The 17,474-nt window shown below is 35.8% G+C and overlaps 2 protein-coding genes across 5 annotated transcripts in view; one reads left to right on the top strand and one right to left on the bottom strand.

Moving 5' to 3' along the window:
• The first annotated feature begins 2,666 nt into the window (after positions 1-2,666).
• On the top strand, positions 2,667-14,152 carry LOC124376792. 4 transcript variants are annotated; one of them, XM_046836067.1, is made up of 11 exons: positions 6,712-6,831; positions 7,156-7,261; positions 7,612-7,683; positions 7,786-8,172; positions 9,634-9,829; positions 10,019-10,093; positions 10,260-10,292; positions 12,331-12,381; positions 12,579-12,629; positions 12,732-12,764; positions 13,169-14,152. In XM_046836067.1, the coding sequence occupies exons 4-11, from the start codon at positions 7,816-7,818 to the stop codon at positions 13,441-13,443; spliced, it is 1,071 nt and encodes a 356-aa protein (XP_046692023.1). In that variant the 5' UTR covers positions 6,712-6,831; positions 7,156-7,261; positions 7,612-7,683; positions 7,786-7,815; the 3' UTR covers positions 13,444-14,152. The 4 variants fall into 4 exon arrangements, 3 of the variants coding, with proteins under 3 accessions (XP_046692024.1, XP_046692023.1, XP_046692025.1); XM_046836069.1 differs by lacking the exon at positions 7,786-8,172; XM_046836068.1 differs by lacking the exons at positions 6,712-6,831; positions 7,786-8,172; positions 9,634-9,829 and adding an exon at positions 2,667-2,792.
• LOC124377357 overlaps positions 13,683-17,474 on the bottom strand; it is a 291,851-nt gene continuing 288,059 nt past the window's right edge. Inside the window, exons 10-11 of the mRNA XM_046836793.1 lie at positions 17,126-17,299; positions 13,683-14,948 (exon numbers count right to left, since the gene is read on the bottom strand). Of these exons, the coding sequence (XP_046692749.1) occupies positions 14,933-14,948; positions 17,126-17,299 (190 nt within the window). The 3' untranslated portion in view covers positions 13,683-14,932. The remainder of the gene's footprint in view (positions 14,949-17,125; positions 17,300-17,474) is intronic.

Raw genomic sequence — 17,474 nt, 5'->3', positions numbered from 1 at the left:
GTTCCACTTCAAAAACGTCGACTTAATAGGGTTGTCGAGGTAACCGAGGTCGAGATAACCGGATTCCACTGTATTTAACTCTATTGTACAGTTATTGTGAAACAGCGCCTCACAGTGGTGAAGAGAAAAGTTGACTCTGAGTAGATGTTTACTGACACTGGCGGTAAACACGTGTGTGTTATTAGTGGAGTGAATGTAACTGTAATTAAGGAATTGAATCTGAGATGGAACTACGAGACAAAACATCAGGAGAAGCTGCAGAACCTGAATGCAGAGCAGAACATACAGAAAGTAGAAGAGTTAAAGAAGAATCTGACATTTCAGCAGATGTTTTTCACCAGAGAACAATTACAAAGTGAAGCTGGTGTGAAAACAGAGGAGAAATCAGTCACATCAGCAGGTTATTTACTGAGGGAGAGTTTCTGAAGAGCTGCATGATGAAGCTGTGAGATGTCTGGTGTTCCACAGCAGATACTTTTGTGGAGAGCAAAATATTTTGTTATTTAAAGTTTAAGATTATTTTTTATAAAATGGCGTAAGAGCAAAGAAATCTGATTGTTTTGATTTGTTGTGATTTTAACGTTTACTTAAAAGCACAATTTTTATTGATTTGTTTTTTTGCAGCATGTTTATATTTCTAACTTGTATAATTTGGACAGGAGATTTTTATAGAGAGTTATTTATTTAAAGTTTGTTTAATTTTTTGTCTTCATGCTCTATGTTGCATCCATGTTTCTCCATGTCCATGTTGCTTAAAGTATTAAAAACAGGAAGTATTAATATATAGTACATTTAGAACAGATAGAAATGTGTGATTAAATATTTAATTTGATTAACAGCTCTAATATTAATATGATGTGAGGTTCAGTTTCCAGCGTGACACTAAAACAGGTAGAAGTAATAACTACTTTTTACTGAAGTACATGTCAGAGCCAAAACTTCTTTACTTTCACTTGAGTAAAAAAGTATAACCAGCACTTCTATTATTATTATTATTATTATTATTATTATATTTTAACATTGACTACTAATGTGTGTAACACATTAGTAGTCAATGTTAAAATATAATAATAATAATGTTGATGATGGTGATAATGATGATGATGATAATAATAATAATAATAATAGTTAATGCCCCGTATCTATAAACTAAATCAAGACTTACTGTAAGTAAATGAATCAGCAGGAGGAGCAGCTCAGTGACGAAATATCCAGTAGATAATTAAACTAATATACAGTCATCACACTAAACCATATGATGGTATGATCTTCTACATCTCCATGGTTACACAATGAGACGCTTCTGAGCAAAGAATGCAGTAACGTCAGATCCGGTGTTATGCGCTAAAATGCTCCCCCGCCACAGACTGCACCACTTTCTTTCTTTTTATTTTATTTTTTGTGAATGCAATGCGCTTCTGTAGATAATAAACCTTTAAGATAAAACTTTATTCATGGAGAAATTTCCAAAAGTGGTGTAGAAAGAAAGAAAGAAGAGTAAATAAAACTCCATTTATTTTTCTTCTATACTCTATATTAAATTATTATAGTGTTATGGGTGCTTTTGTATGAAATATTATATAATACATCATATACATATTATATACATCCAGGTGTGTGTGTGTGTGTGTGTGTGTGTGTGTGTGTTGGTTTTTGTGTATTACGAGGACATTTCATATGAATACACGCCACACTACGAGGACATTTTGAACTATGAGGACAGGGCCGTTGTCCTCATAATTCCGAGAATGTAGAAGTGTTTCTATAGGTAGCACAAGCTGAAATTCAAAATTTCAGCAAAAGTCCTTTTAATTCACAATTGCCTAATTTTGTGTATCCGTGTGTATCGCGATTGCGCCCCTGTAGATCGGTCTCGGTACTGCATGCTCTTTATTAATATTAATGAGTGTGTATGAAATCGAAGGTTTTGATTGGCTGAGAGGCCATATGTCCTCATAATTTCGGTTTCTGTCATACCATTATATTAAGGCATGTACACACCCAGGACTATAATGATTTAAATATATGTGTAACATCGTTCTAAATATAAAGGAATATCAAAGTCCACACCATAACTATAAAAATAAGCTAATAGAGAAACAATGTGATCCCTCAAAATCACTTTTGGATCATTTTCGGAAGGAATAAACTTGTGGCGGATGAATACATTACCGGATCCATGGATTTTTAATGGGGTGGGGGCAGGAGGGGACCAAAAGTTTCTTTTGCACAAAAAACATCATTATGCAAACAAACATGGCAGTCATCCAACCTTAAAATAATTTTTAAAAGTATTTGCGGTGTCTAAAGATGTGTTTTTGTGCTTAAACACTCGGAGTTTGCACCGCGGCTGCTCTCCCCCTTTTTATGAATGCTGGAAAACCGCGCTATTTTTGGAAGCTCTTGCGGTCCAAACATTTTAACATTCACAACTGACCTTCTCCTCTATTTGCTAAATTATTATTTTTGAATGCATTTTTGAGCGACGCGGTCAGGTGTTCGTGATCACGTCCATAATATCCGTGGCTGCACCTGGTCATCCGTTCGCTTTCATTTTTGAAAATGGCATTTTACCATTCTTTGCAAACTTTAAAATAAACACGAATAAGACGAAAAAAAAACAAAACACGAATAACAAGACTCAAAATAAATAAATAAATACATAAACGTGACAGCACGTTTTAAATACCCGGATTATTAAATGAGAACGCCCCCCCCCGCGCTTCCGGTGGAGTTGAGCGCACGCACGCACGCACGCACGTGGAGAGATCATCACAATGAAGACGCTGAAGGTAAGACTGATGAAAAAATTCAATTAATTGTTTTAACCAAGTTTAATTTTATATCACATTAGTAATAAAAGTAAGCTAGCTTTGGTCACATTTTAGCTTTTAGCTAAAGTTTCTGCACAAATCATAAGGATTGAAAAATGTGTAATTGAATAATTGTTTTTAACGTTATTTAACAGCAACAGTTCATGCTTTACCTAATAATCAGTCAATTAAATATAAGCTATAACTAAGCAGATTGTATTATTTATGTTTTGGTGAAAAAAATGATCTAATAATTAATGTTAATGAGCTCATGATGCCAGATGGTGTGGTAATGAGGTTAGTGTACGAAAAATCACATGGAAAATAACTGGAGCATACTTTAATCTAGTTACCTACAGTATTAATGTTGGGATTGGTGGCTCAGTGGTTAGGGTGGAGGGTTACTGATGAGAATTTCAGGGTTTCAAGCTAAGTTGCCACTTTTGGGCCCTTGAGCAAGGCCCTTAATCCTTGTTGCTCCAGGGGCACTATATCATGGCTGACCCTGCACTCTGACCCCAACTTCCAACAAGCTGGGATATGTGAAAAAATGTCACTGTGCTGTAATATGTGACAAATAAATGCTATTTTATTCTATAAATAGAAAAAAGTTAGTTATTTTTATATTGGAGTCTTAAATAAATGCTATTTATTGTGTGTGTGTGTGGGGCTGCTGAACAGTTCTTTGTGAAGGTCATTCCAGCATAATGGTAGCAGTCTATCAGTCTGACATGTTAATTAGTAGTATTGCTGTAGGTGTCTGTAGAGGTTACACCTACAATATAAAAAAAAGTCTGATATTATAATGTTTCTCTTTGGTGGCAGAAACAATGTAGATAAGATGGAGAAAAGCAGCCTGTTTCACATTGATTATGTTAAAAATACTAAACAAAACAGTGAACATCTGCACAACAACCACAATACACATAATGATACTAGTAGTAAGTATGAGGATGTACTACACAAACTATAGTCCAGTTTGACAAGAGACACAGTGAACATCTGCCCATCCCCCACAATACACAACATGACCCTAGTAGTAAGTATGAGGACGTCTAACACAAACCATAGTCCAGTTTGATGAGACACAGTGAACATCTACTTATCCCCCACAATACATAACATGACACTAGTAGTAAGTATGAGGATGTACTACACAAACTATAGTCCAGTTTGACAAGAGACACAGTGAACATCTGCCCATCCCCCACAATACACAACATGACACTAGTAGTAAGTATGAGGACGTCTAACACAAACCATAGTCCAGTTTGACAAGAAACACAGAACATCTACTCACCCCCCACAATACACAACATGACACTAGTAGGAAGTATGAGGACGTCTAACACAAACCATAGTCCAGTTTGATGAGACACAGTGAACATCTATTTATCCCCCACAATACACAACATGACACTAGTAGTAAGTATGAGGACGTCTAACACAAACCATAGTCTAGTTTGACAAGAAACACAGAACATCTACTCACCCCCCACAATACACAACATGACACTAGTAGGAAGTATGAGGACGTCTAACACAAACCATAGTCCAGTTTGATGAGACACAGTGAACATCTATTTATCCCCCCCAATACACAACATGACACTAGTAGGAAGTATGAGGACGTCTAACACAAACCATAGTCCAGTTTAATGAGACACAGTGAACATCTGCCCATCCCCCACAATACACAACATGACACTAGTAGTAAGTATGAGGACGTCTAACACAAACTATAGTCCAGTTTGACAAGAGACACAGTGAACATCTGCCCATCCCCCACAATACACAACATGACACTAGTAGTAAGTATGAGGACGTTTAACACAAACCATAGTCCAGTTTGATGAGACACAGTGAACATCTATTTATCCCCCACAATACACAATATGACACTAGTAGTAAGTATGAGGACGTCGAACACAAACCATAGTCCAGTTTGACAAGAGACACAGTGAACATCTGCCCATCCCCCACAATACACAACATGACACTAGTAGTAAGTATGAGGATGTCTAACACAAACCATAGTCCAGTTTGATGAGACACAGTGAACATCTATTTATCCCCCACAATACACAACATGACACTAGTAGTAAGTATGAGGACGTCTAACACAAACCATAGTCCAGTTTGACAAGAAACACAGTGAACATCTACTCACCCCCCACAATACACAACATGAAACTAGTAGTAAGTATGAGGACGTCTAACACAAACCATAGTCTAGTTTGACAAGAAACACAGTGAACATCTGCCCACCCCCCCATACACAACATGACACTAGTAGTAAGTATGAGGACGTCTAACACAAACCATAGTCCAGTTTGATGAGACACAGTGAACATCTACCCATCCCCACAATACACAACATGACACTAGTAGTAAGTATGAGGACGTCTAACACAAACTATAGTCCAGTTTAATGAGACACAGTGAACATCTGCCCATCCCCCACAATACACAACATGACACTAGTATTAAGTATGAGGACGTCTAACACAAACCATAGTCCAGTTTGATGAGACACAGTGAACATCTACTCATCCCCCACAATACACAACATGACACTAGTAGTAAGTATGAGGACGTCTAACACAAACCATAGTCCAGTTTGACAAGAAACACAGAACATCTACTCACCCCCCACAATACACAACATGACACTAGTAGGAAGTATGAGGACGTCTAACACAAACCATAGTCCAGTTTGATGAGACACAGTGAACATCTATTTATCCCCCACAATACACAACATGACACTAGTAGTAAGTATGAGGACGTCTAACACAAACCATAGTCTAGTTTGACAAGAAACACAGTGAACATCTGCACCCCACAATACACAACATGACACTAGTAGGAAGTATGAGGACGTCTAACACAAACCATAGTCCAGTTTAATGAGACACAGTGAACATCTCCCCATCCCCCACAATACACAACATGACACTAGTAGTAAGTATGAGGACGTCTAACACAAACTATAGTCCAGTTTAATGAGACACAGTGAACATCTGCCCATCCCCCACAATACACAACATGACACTAGTATTAAGTATGAGGACGTCTAACACAAACCATAGTCCAGTGTGATGAGACACAGTAAACTACAATTTGTAAAATGGTTTCTGTCATGTTGGTTATTCAGGCTGTCAGGAGGATGACTGGGTTTTGATACTGAAAATCATCAACACCAGACTCCAAGATTTGACCTTAAGTTGAGCCAGTTACTGAATGACATGTGACCTTATACATTGCAGTATAGATGACCATCATCAGAGTATTCTAACGTTTATCCCATTGAGTAAAACAATTCTTTTTTCTTTATTAAAGAGCAAAACTAATTAAAAAAGATTAAATAAGAACCATCTTTTACAATCAACAGTTAGTCTGTTTTCCTTTTTAAAAAAATATTATAATTTCATTGCTGATATTACATTCAAGAATATCTGTGAAAACAAAACCAATTTAGTTTATTTAATTGCCATATTAAAACTCCCTTCGTTGTGGAGTAGTTTATTGGGAACCATTTGTTTATTGAAACTCTCAATTGATCTCTTTGATCTTTGAATTTTATATCTTTGAGTTACTTAAGGAATCGTTACAGTCCTAGTGAAGTTTATTTGTAATACTCGCAGCAGTTTAATTAACTTGATGATTCAGAATTGGAATGAATTGACCTGATCTGTTATTTTTGTATTAGATAGTTGTATTGAAAACTCAAAGCATACTGTCAGGGGACAGCCTGCCACGCCATTCCCCAGCTCCACACACACACACGTAGTCTGTCCCCATCATACTAAGTATCGGCACCTGCGGCTCATTATCTGCCGCCCTACATAAACCCCTCTCATTCACTCACTCACCGTCAGTTCTACTACTTCACGTGTAGGAACATTGTGACCCAACTACACGCCAGCCACCTTCCCGTGGATGCTCACCACGATCTCTACACCCTCAGAGACCGCTCGGTTCTTCCTCTCCAAGGAACCGTTTCGTTCAGTCGTTTGTATGTTTTGTTGTTTTCTTTTCTGTTGCATCCTACCTCAGTAAAAACCCTTTTGCTACCCTGGTGTTTTTGCTTCAGTCACTTTGCAACCGTGACACATACATTGTGGGAGATGTGCATATTCAGTGTGTCTCTTTCCAAATTGGTGTTTTATGTCCTTATATTTACTGCTGGTGTCATAATATGCATTACAATTACACATTTGTGATTTATACATTTTGTTAGTGTGAAACTCTTAAAACTATTTATTAAACCCTCAACCATATCTCTTAACATCTAACAGTTTTGACATAATCGCCTCTAATAATTTTTTTTTTCCAACAGAATTGTAAACATGATGTCGTCTCCTCAGTAGTATCGAGCCTTAATAAATGTGAATGCTGCAGTGGACCTTTTTCTGCTTTTAAGTGGTTTGGTGTAAAATGTAAAGGTAAATATTTAAGATTTTTATTTAAATGTTTTCTATAAGCTAATATATAATCTTGACATTGCAAATGTATGTGTAATTTATGTTTAAGATTACCTTTTTCTTTCTCTCTCTCTCTCTCTCACCTACATCCCTCTACATCCTTCTGCCTATATAACTATATCTATTCTTATTTCTCAATCCTTTCCTGAAGTTCTGTTGGTTTCTCTTACTTCAGCCCATTTCATTCTTAGTTTCCTTCTTTATCTTTTAACCATACTTTCAGACACAGTTTATCTATTACCTTTTAAAGCATCTTTTCTTGAATTAAATGTGAATCAATTAAAACCAACTTTATTATATCCTCAATCTAGTTTGTTTGCGCTTCTGGCATAAAACTTGCTACAATAAGAACGAGAGCCCCAAAACGGATTTTTTTAACACAGGTAAGTTATTTATTGAATAGTCAGATTATTTGTCAATTTTTGCGTAGAAGTAAACTTTTTGAAATGTTTTGGAAATGTACAAAAATAATTTTGCTATTTCAGGATTCAGATGAAGAATCTCCTAATGAAAACATGTCAGATCAGGACTATGAACCAAATTCTGTTTCAGAAAGTTCTGAAGGGAGCATAGTGTCAGAAAATGAACGTCCTAAACAACTCTCAAAGACTACTGAAGTGTCCTGCTTTAAATCTACTGCAGAAATTGAAAATGACAGAACATGCGAAGACATGATGGGAAAAGATTTACCAAAAAAAAATGATCCAGTCTACCCAGCACAGCTTGAAAAGTCTTGTAATAAAGCCAAGCAAGTACAAGTATCGGAAGTTCACAATGAAGTAAGCTTTGGTAATGCTGAAGACGTGTCTGTTGAGGATATCACCGGAACTGGAGAAGATCTATGTATGCAATCTTCAAATATATCTTCTACAGTAAGCAAGAAAAATTACTGCTTCATTTGTGAAAAACCACAATCAAAATTTACACGGCACTTAAAAACCCATGAAAAATCAAATGTTAAGGTTGCTCAGGCTTTGGCACTGCCCAAACACTCCAAAGAACGTCAAAGACTTCTGAACAAACTACGGAACAAAGGGAACTACAAGCACAATGCGAATGTTTTAGCGACTGGGTCTGGACTGTTAAAACTCAGACGTATAGCAAAGAAAACATATAATTCAAAAGATTATGTGTCTTGTATGTATTGTCATGCAATGTTTCTCCGGAGGGATCTCTGGCAACATGTTCGAAATTGTCTTTTCAAACCTGTGGAAGATCAGGCAGAGTCAGGAAGAACTAGGGTCCTGTCTTTAGCAACAATGTCTAATACAGGGCTCTGTCAACAAATATCACAAGGTGTTTGGAAGCTGTTAACTGTGATAAAAGACGATGACATCTCTGCTGCTGTGAGGAGTGACTTCTGCATTCTTCAGCTTGCCCAGTCTTTTTTTAATAGACATGGACAGGATACCACCAAACATGACTACATTCGACAGAAGCTCAGAGAAGTTGGAAGACTTCTGCTGATTCTGAGAAAAGAATTTTCAGTGCAGACTTTCGAAGATGCTGTAAGACCTGCAAAGTTTAATGTGGTTGTTCAGGCTGTTAAGATGGTAGCTGGGTTTAATGATGAAAATCATTCTTACCAGATTCCAAGCCTTGCCCTTAAATTGGGCCACTCACTTAATAAAATATGTGAAATCATACATTGCAGAGCACTAATGGCAGAAGACAGTGAGAGAATAAAGTCAACCCAGGCATTCAAAAAGCTGTGTGAAGCAAAGTGGCCCGAATTTGTTTCTCATGCAGCTTTGACCACCTTGAATGAGGGGCGCTTTAATAAGCCATCCACCCTTCCTTTCACAGAGGATGTACAACGTCTTCACCAGCATCTCGAAAAGGTTGCTGATTTAGCCTCTGAGAACTTGAAACGGATGCCATCAGCACAATTCTATGGGGAACTTTGCAGAGCAACACTAGCCAAAATAATACTTTTTAATCGAAGACGTGGAGGAGAGGTTGCAAAGATGCAACTAAAAGGTTTTCTAGATAGAGACACATCTGCCCTACATAAAGATGTTGCTGTAGGCTTAACAAAGTTTGAACAAAAACTTTGTGCACATTTCAGTCGGGTGGAAATTAAAGGTAAAAGGGGACGAAAAGTAGCAGTTTTGCTATCGCCAGACATAGTCGATGCCTTAACGCACCTCATAAGCAGAAGAAGAGAGTGTGGAGTCCCAGAAGGAAATGTATTTCTGTTTGCAAGGCCTAGCTGTTTGACTCCATATTGAGGGCAAGACTGTCTGAGAATTTATGCAAATGAATGTGGTGCACAGAATTCTGAACTCCTCCGCTCAACGCAGTTACGCAAACATATTGCAACTTTGTCGCAGGTCTTAAACCTTAAAAACCATGAGTTGGACCAAGTGGCTGACTTTTTGGGCCATGATATTCGCGTCCACAGAGGGTATTACAGACTTCCGGAGGCTACAACACAGCTGGCCAAAATATCTAAACTACTACTTGCCATGGAGAAAGGTTCACTTACAAATATTCAGGGTAAATCACTGAAGGAGATTGAAATTGAAGGTAATACTACTAAAGATACAAATTACATTTTTAAAGTACATTTTATAAAGGTTCAGAAATTCATATCCTTAATATACAGGGCTTAGATTTTTAACAATTTAATGTTCATTACATTTTAGAGTATCTTTTTCTACTCTAACATTTGCAATATTAAATTCACTTGATACTCAAAATCTTTTTATTTGTTAGATAAGTTAGACTTTACTGATTCTGAGCAGAGTGAAGACAGTGATGCTGAGATGCCACAAACCCAAACAGAAACAGGTAAAAGCACATTAATGATTGATGTTTCTATGTTGGTCAGTATAAGACATGTATCATTTGGTGCAATACTTCTGAGCTGTTACTGAAGCAGATTGGCTTCGATTCATGTCATGCAGACCAAGCTCTACTACTGTTTATTATAGTATTTTATTTTTTTTATTCACAGATATTGACTCCGCTTTAGAAGGCCCATCTGAAGGTTTGATTAAAATAAAAAGTTCTATTCTACAGTTTTGCTCATAAGTTTTCACACCCTGGCAGAATTTATGATTTCTTGACCATTTTTCAGAGAATATAAATGACAAAACACTTTTCTTTCACTCATGGTGAGTGTTTGGCTGAGGCCATTTATTATCAATCAACTGTGTTTACTCTTTTTAAATAATAATGACAACAGAAACTATTAAAATGACCCTGATCAAAAGTTTACATACCCCAGTTCATAATACCGTGTAATCCCTCTTTAACATTAATGACAGCTTCAAGTCTTTTGTGGTGGTTGTGGATGAGGCTCTTTATCTTTTCAGATGGTAAAGCTGCCCATTCTTTTTGGTAAAAAGTCTCCAGTTCCTGTAAATTCTTGGGCTGTCTTGCATGAACGGCACGTTTAAGCTCTCCCCTGAGTGGCTCAATGATATTGAGGTTAGAAGACTGAAATAACCACTCAAGAACCTTCACTTTATTCTGCTGTAGCCAATGACCGGTCGACTTGGCCTTGTGCTTTAGATCATTGTCATGTTGGAATGTCAGAGTATGTCCCATGCGCAGCTTCCGGGCGGATGAGTGCTAATTTTCCTCCAGTATTTTTTGATAGCGTACTACGTTCATCCTGTGCTTTGTGGCTCACATATCCCCAAAACATCAGGGATCCACCTCCATGTTTCACAGTATGAATGGTGTACCTTTTATAATAGGCCTTGTTGATTATTCTCCAAATGTAGCGTTTATGGTTGTGGCCAAAAATTGTAATTTTGGTCCCATCGAAGGCTTGTCTCTGTGCTGTTTGGTGTATTGTAAGTGGATACTTTGTGGCATTTGCATAGTAATGTCTTTCTTCTGGCAACTCGACAATGCAGCCAATCATTTTTCAAGTGCCTCCTTATTGTGCATCTTGAAACAGCCACATCACATGTTTTCAGAGAGTCCTGTATCTCACCTGAAGTTATTTGTGGGCTTTTCTTTGCGGCCCGAACAATAATCCTAGGAGTCGTTGCTTAAATTTTAGTTGGTCAACCTGACCATGGTTTGGCTTCAACAGAACCCCTTATTTTCCCCTTTTTTTATAGTTTGAACACTGCCGATTGGCATTCTCAATTCCTTGGATATCTTTTAATATCCCTTTTTTGTTTTTACAGTTCGACTACCTTTTCCCACAGATCCTTTGCCAATTGTATTGCTTTCCCTATAACTCAGAATCCAGAAATGTCAGTGCAGCACTGGATGAAAGATGCAAGGGTCTGTAACTCGTTGACCTTTTATAACACACACTAATTACAAGCAAACAGATCACAGGTGAGGATGGTTCCCTTTAATATTCATACAAACCCGTTTGTGTCAACTTGTGTGCGTGTTATCAGGCCAAAATCACTGGGGTATGTAAACATTTGATCAGGGTCATTTGGGTAGTTTCTGTTGTCATTATGATTAAAAAAGTGTAAACGCAGTTGATTGATAATAAATAGCTTTAGCCAAACACTTATCACGAGTAAAAGAAAAGTGTGTTATCATTTAAATTCTCTGAAAAAATAGCCAAGAAATCATTAATTCTGCCAGGGTATGTAAATTAATGAGCACAACTGTAAACACATTTAAAGTACAGTGGAACCTCGGGTTACGAACGCCCCGGCATACGTATAATTCAGTTTACTAATCGCAGTTCATCAAAATTTTTGCCCCTGGTTACGAACAAAATTTCGGGATATGAACGTCGCGCACCAAAAAATCACAGGCAAGTCGGTTCTTTTCTTATCGCCACCCACGCTCTATCCACGCGTATCGGGATACGAACTTTTTAGGTTACGAATAAAGTACCGGAAACAATTAAATTCGTAACCCGAGGTTCCACTGTATTTACTAACGCTTTTTGGAACAAAAATTACTTACTGTAAAAAAAACTAAAATTACTTATGTAAATGTTTCAAATAAAGTTTAGATTGCTTTTGAATGCTTGAATCTTTGTTTTTTTTAAATTAGGCTTAACTTTTTTTATTATTATTTTTTTTTATCTTTGAACAAAGATTGTACAAAGGACAAAAAGAACAAGAAGAGGAACAAGCATGAACAACCAGGTAATAGCACAAAAGCATATACAGAACAATGTACCTAAGCAATTGTATAGATCGATCATTTTAACTCTCTTTGTTTGTGACTGAGGATATTTTTCTAAAGATATCAAGTTTCACCTTAAATGTGTAGAACAATTCATGAAATTTTTGACTGTATGCCATCAGAGCCTTTACATTGTGCCATGCTATTCATTCTGCAGGAGTGAAGAAGGCTAGGCAAACTGTTAAGAAATCTCTAGGCACCTCCGATGGTATGAGCATCTACCTCACCACCAGCATTTTCATTTAGGTTTGATTCATTTCATGCAGGCCAAGTACTACTACTGTTTTATATTTTATTTTCCTATTCACAGATATTGACTCTGCCTTAGAAGGATCGTCTCAAGGTATAATAAGTATAAAATGTTTTAAAAACTAATCTATATCAGGAACTAAGCAACCATAAATTCAGATCTTTAAAAAATGTTTTGCCAACTTGATATTTCGGAGTGGAATGTAATATTACAACTTGGCCAACAGGTAAAACAATCTTACAAGGATAGTAACAACACAAACAAACATAATATATAAAGTGATTTTCTTATTTAAACAGAGAGGCAAAAACTTGTTTAAAAAAAACAGCAGCCCATAATTTTTCTACCCAAAGAATTAGTGATCTGTACAAGCCTTGACTCATCACAAGGGTCGATAAGAGTTTGGCTGTTTTGGAGAAGTGGGAGATGAGCTGTGGCTGTCACTGTGTTCACCCCAGGCTTCAGGAAGCTGGTTTTTTTTTGTGTTTTTTTTGTAGTGATACTCGAAAACTCTGCTGAGAGGGTGGATGCAAGAAGGCAACAGAAACGTATATGGTCTCCAACAGAAGTCTCTGCAGTAATGAGACATTTCCGGCACCACATTGCAAGGGGCAAACTTGCTACAAAAATTGAATGCCAGCAGTGCAAAAATGCTGAGCATCCTGCATTGGCTAGTCGCTCTGTTCAAAACATACGAGATTTTGTGAGGAATCGAGGCTTAACACTTAAAAAGAAACAGTCACAAAATAATGAATACGTTTTATTTTTGTAGTTTTACTTTTGGTTATCCAAAAATATGTTCCTATGCTCTTCAGTATTTTTTTATAGGATTTGTTATGCATTATCTGCTTTCCAAAAAAATAGTATGTGGTCACATAAAAGTATTTTCTGATCAGTATTTTTTTATACAATTTGTTATGCATTATCTGCTTTCCAAAAAAATAGTATGTGGTCACATAAAAGTATTTTCTGTTCAGTATTTTTTTATACAATTTGTTATGCATTATCTGCTTTCCAAAAAAATTGTATGTGGTCACATAAGTATTTTCTGATCAGTATTTTTTTTTATAGGATTTGTTATGCATTATCTGCTTTCCAAAAAAATAGTATGTGGTCACATAAAAGTATTTTGTGTTCAGTATTTTTTATAGGATTTTTTATACATTATTTGCTTTCCAAAAAAATAGTATGTGGTCACATAAAAGTATTTTCTGTTCAGTATTTTTTATAGGATTTTTTATACATTATCTGCTTTCCAAAAAAATAGTATGTGGTCACATAAAAGGATTTTCTGTTCAGAATTTGTTATACATTATCTGCTTTCCAAAAAATGTGGTCACATAAAAGCATTTTCTGTAATGTTGCTTTAAAAAAATTACTAAAATTTTCTTCTTGTTAAGAGAAACAGACAAACAGTTGCATGTTTTCCTTGCTACACAAACATATAATGGATATTTCTTAATATACAGTGCTGTGTACAATTTGCTGAGTCTGGTCTCTTGTCTTCACATATCGGGTGTGTCCCTTTAATACATTATCTTCCCTATTGTGTTTATGTTAAATCATCCGTCCTCGTATATCAGGTATGTCCTTTTAATACACATTATATTCACTATTGTGTTTGTGTTTAGCCATGTTCCATTAATTCACATTTGTCCCTTTAATACACCCACATGACACTTTTGTGTAGTGTATAGATAATGTCCTTATAAATTACAGTAGTCCTCATAATTCTGTGTTTTGTCATAGGCGGGGCGTTTGTGTCTAATTATTCAATGTCCTCATAACGTTGCATATTTTCTGATTGTTGCATTATAGGTTGTGTTGTGTGTAAACAAACTTTGAAGTGAGATCTGTGTTGTATGATTTAAAATAGATTTTTTGACATCCTCCACATCTCTGTACAACAAGTGGAAAGGGGTGTCCCTCTGAAGTGCTGAAGTGTCCTTGTAATACACATAAACCCGTATGTGTGTGTGTGCACTAAAGATGGCACTGATCCCATACTGGGTTGATCACCTGATACTAGTAAGAAATGGAGATCAGATCAGAGAGAACATAAAGAATGGATTGGGTCTGATCCTGTAGCATAAAGATAGAAACTCTATTAAATACTACCTAAAGCACAAAGTAATACATGTGATTTGGACTCCTTCTGCTCTGGGCTTTTTCACATCAACTCCTCAGATCCTGTAGATAAACGTGTTCTCGGTTTGCAGACACAGAAATGCAGGAACACTGGAGTCTTCACACACAATTGTTCATCTCCAGTAAAATCTACAAGAGAAAGAAGTGAATAAGTAACAGAAAACTAGAAGGTGATGTTTGATGATCAGCAGCAGGTAATTATCTCTGCTTCAAGGAAACCAGGATTTCATTCTAGTGGATCATTTGTCCTTCAACATTTCTTCATGTTTATATAATATCTTTGGTAGAACATTTAGTGAGAACAAATGAGAAGGTGCAGAAGATGGAAGAGGAACATGAGCAGATATTTGCATCACATCACTGCACTTCTCCAATCACAGGCTGTAGAATTTTTGCTGCTTTTAATAAAGATCACTGCTGTGGAGCTTCTCTCTTGTTCTACATGGATATTAAAGTGCAGACTTTAAGAACAAGCTGAGGAGAATTTTACAGGAATGATAGAAGACACGGTGTGGAGGTGGAGAGATAAAAGCACTGTCCGAGTGAAAAACCAGCTGCTTACAGGAAATCCAATATTTGTGGCAATAAAAGATGATCATCATCTAATAAATAACACTGATGTAATAACACTGATGTAGTAAATAACACTGATGTAGTAAATAACACTGATGTAGTAAATAACACTAATGTAGTAAATAACTCTAATGTAGTAAATAACACTGATGTAGTAAATAACACTGATGTAGTAAATAACGCTAATGTAGTAAATAACGCTAATGTAGTAAATAACTCTAATGTTGATGTAGTAAATAACTAATGTAGTAAATAACACTGATGTACTAAATAACACTAATGTAGTAAATAACACTAATGTAGTAAATAACACTGATGTAGTAAATAACACTAATGTAGTAAATAACACTGATGTAGTAAATAACACTAATGTAGTAAATAACACTAATGTAGTAAATAACGCTAATGTAGTAAATAACACTAATGTAGTAAATAACGCTGATGTAGTAAATAACTCTAATGTAGTAAATAACGCTAATGTATTAAATAACGCTAATGTAGTAAATAACACTGATGTAGTAAATAACACTGATGTAGTAAATAACTCTAATGTAGTGAATAACGCTAATGTAGTAAATAACACTGATGTATAAATAACACTAATGTAGTAAATAACACTGATGTAGTAAATAACACTAATGTAGTAAATAACACTGATGTAGTAAATAACACTAATGTAGTAAATAACACTGATGTAGTAAATAACTCTAATGTAGTGAATAACGCTAATGTAGTAAATAACACTGATGTATAAATAACACTAATGTAGTAAATAACACTGATGTAGTAAATAACACTAATGTAGTAAATAACACTGATGTAGTAAATAACACTAATGTAGTAAATAACGCTGATGTAGTAAATAACACTAATGTAGTAAATAACGCTATTGTAGTAATTAACACTGATGTAGTAAATAACACTAATGTAGTAAATAACGCTAATGTAGTAAATAACACTGATGTAGTAAATAACGCTGATGTAGTAAATAACTCTAATGTAGTAAATAACACTGATGTAGTAAATAACACTGATGTAGTAAATAACACTGATGTAGTAAATAACGCTAATGTAGTAAATAACTCTAATGTAGTAAATAACACTGATGTAGTAAATAACACTAATGTAGTAAATAACACTAATGTAGTAAATAACGCTAATGTAGTAAATAACACTGATGTAGTAAATAACGCTGATGTAGTAAATAACTCTAATGTAGTAAATAACACTGATGTAGTAAATAACTCTAATGTAGTAAATAACGCTGATGTAGTAAATAACGCTGATGTAGTAAATAACTCTAATGTAGTAAATAACACTAATGTAGTAAATAACGCTGATGTAGTAAATAACACTGATGTAGTAAATAACACTGAATAACACTGATGTAGTAAATAACGCTGATGTAGTAAATAACGCTGATGTAGTAAATAACACTAATGTAGTAAATAACGCTGATGTAGTAAATAACACTGATGTAGTAAATAACACTGAATAACACTGATGTAGTAAATAACGCTGATGTAGTAAATAACGCTGATGTAGTAAATAACACTAATGTAGTAAATAAAACTAATGTAGTAAATAACGCTAATGTAGTAAATAACTCTAATGTAGTAAATAACACTGATGTAGTAAATAACGCTAATGTAGTAAATAACTCTAATGTAGTAAATAACACTAATGTAGTAAATAACACTAATGTAGTAAATAACACTGATGTGATTACTCACTTCAGTGTCTGTAGTTTGTAACGTTCATCATCCTTCAGATCAGAGAGAAACTTCACTCCTGAGTTTCCTACTTTATTCCCAGACAGATCCAGTTCTCTCAGGTGTGAGGGGTTTGATCTCAGAGCTGAAGCGAGAGCAGCACAGCCTTCATCTGATACTCCACATTCCCACAACCTGCAGATACACAATGACACACACTTCACTTTCTCAGTTTCTACACATTACACATCAGAGAGAGAGGGATTTAGAGAGGGAGTTAAAGGGGAGAGGGAGAGAAGAAGGGATGGAGGAGAGAGAGAAAAGGGGGGGAGGGGAGAGATGAGATTACTTTTACAAAACTTTATTTACA

This window comes from Silurus meridionalis, chromosome 23 (genome assembly GCF_014805685.1).
Source record: "Silurus meridionalis isolate SWU-2019-XX chromosome 23, ASM1480568v1, whole genome shotgun sequence".
Classification (NCBI taxonomy): Eukaryota; Metazoa; Chordata; class Actinopteri; order Siluriformes; family Siluridae; genus Silurus; species Silurus meridionalis.
Note: the sequence above shows the minus strand (reverse complement) of the source record. Positions and strands in the feature narration are given on the sequence as shown.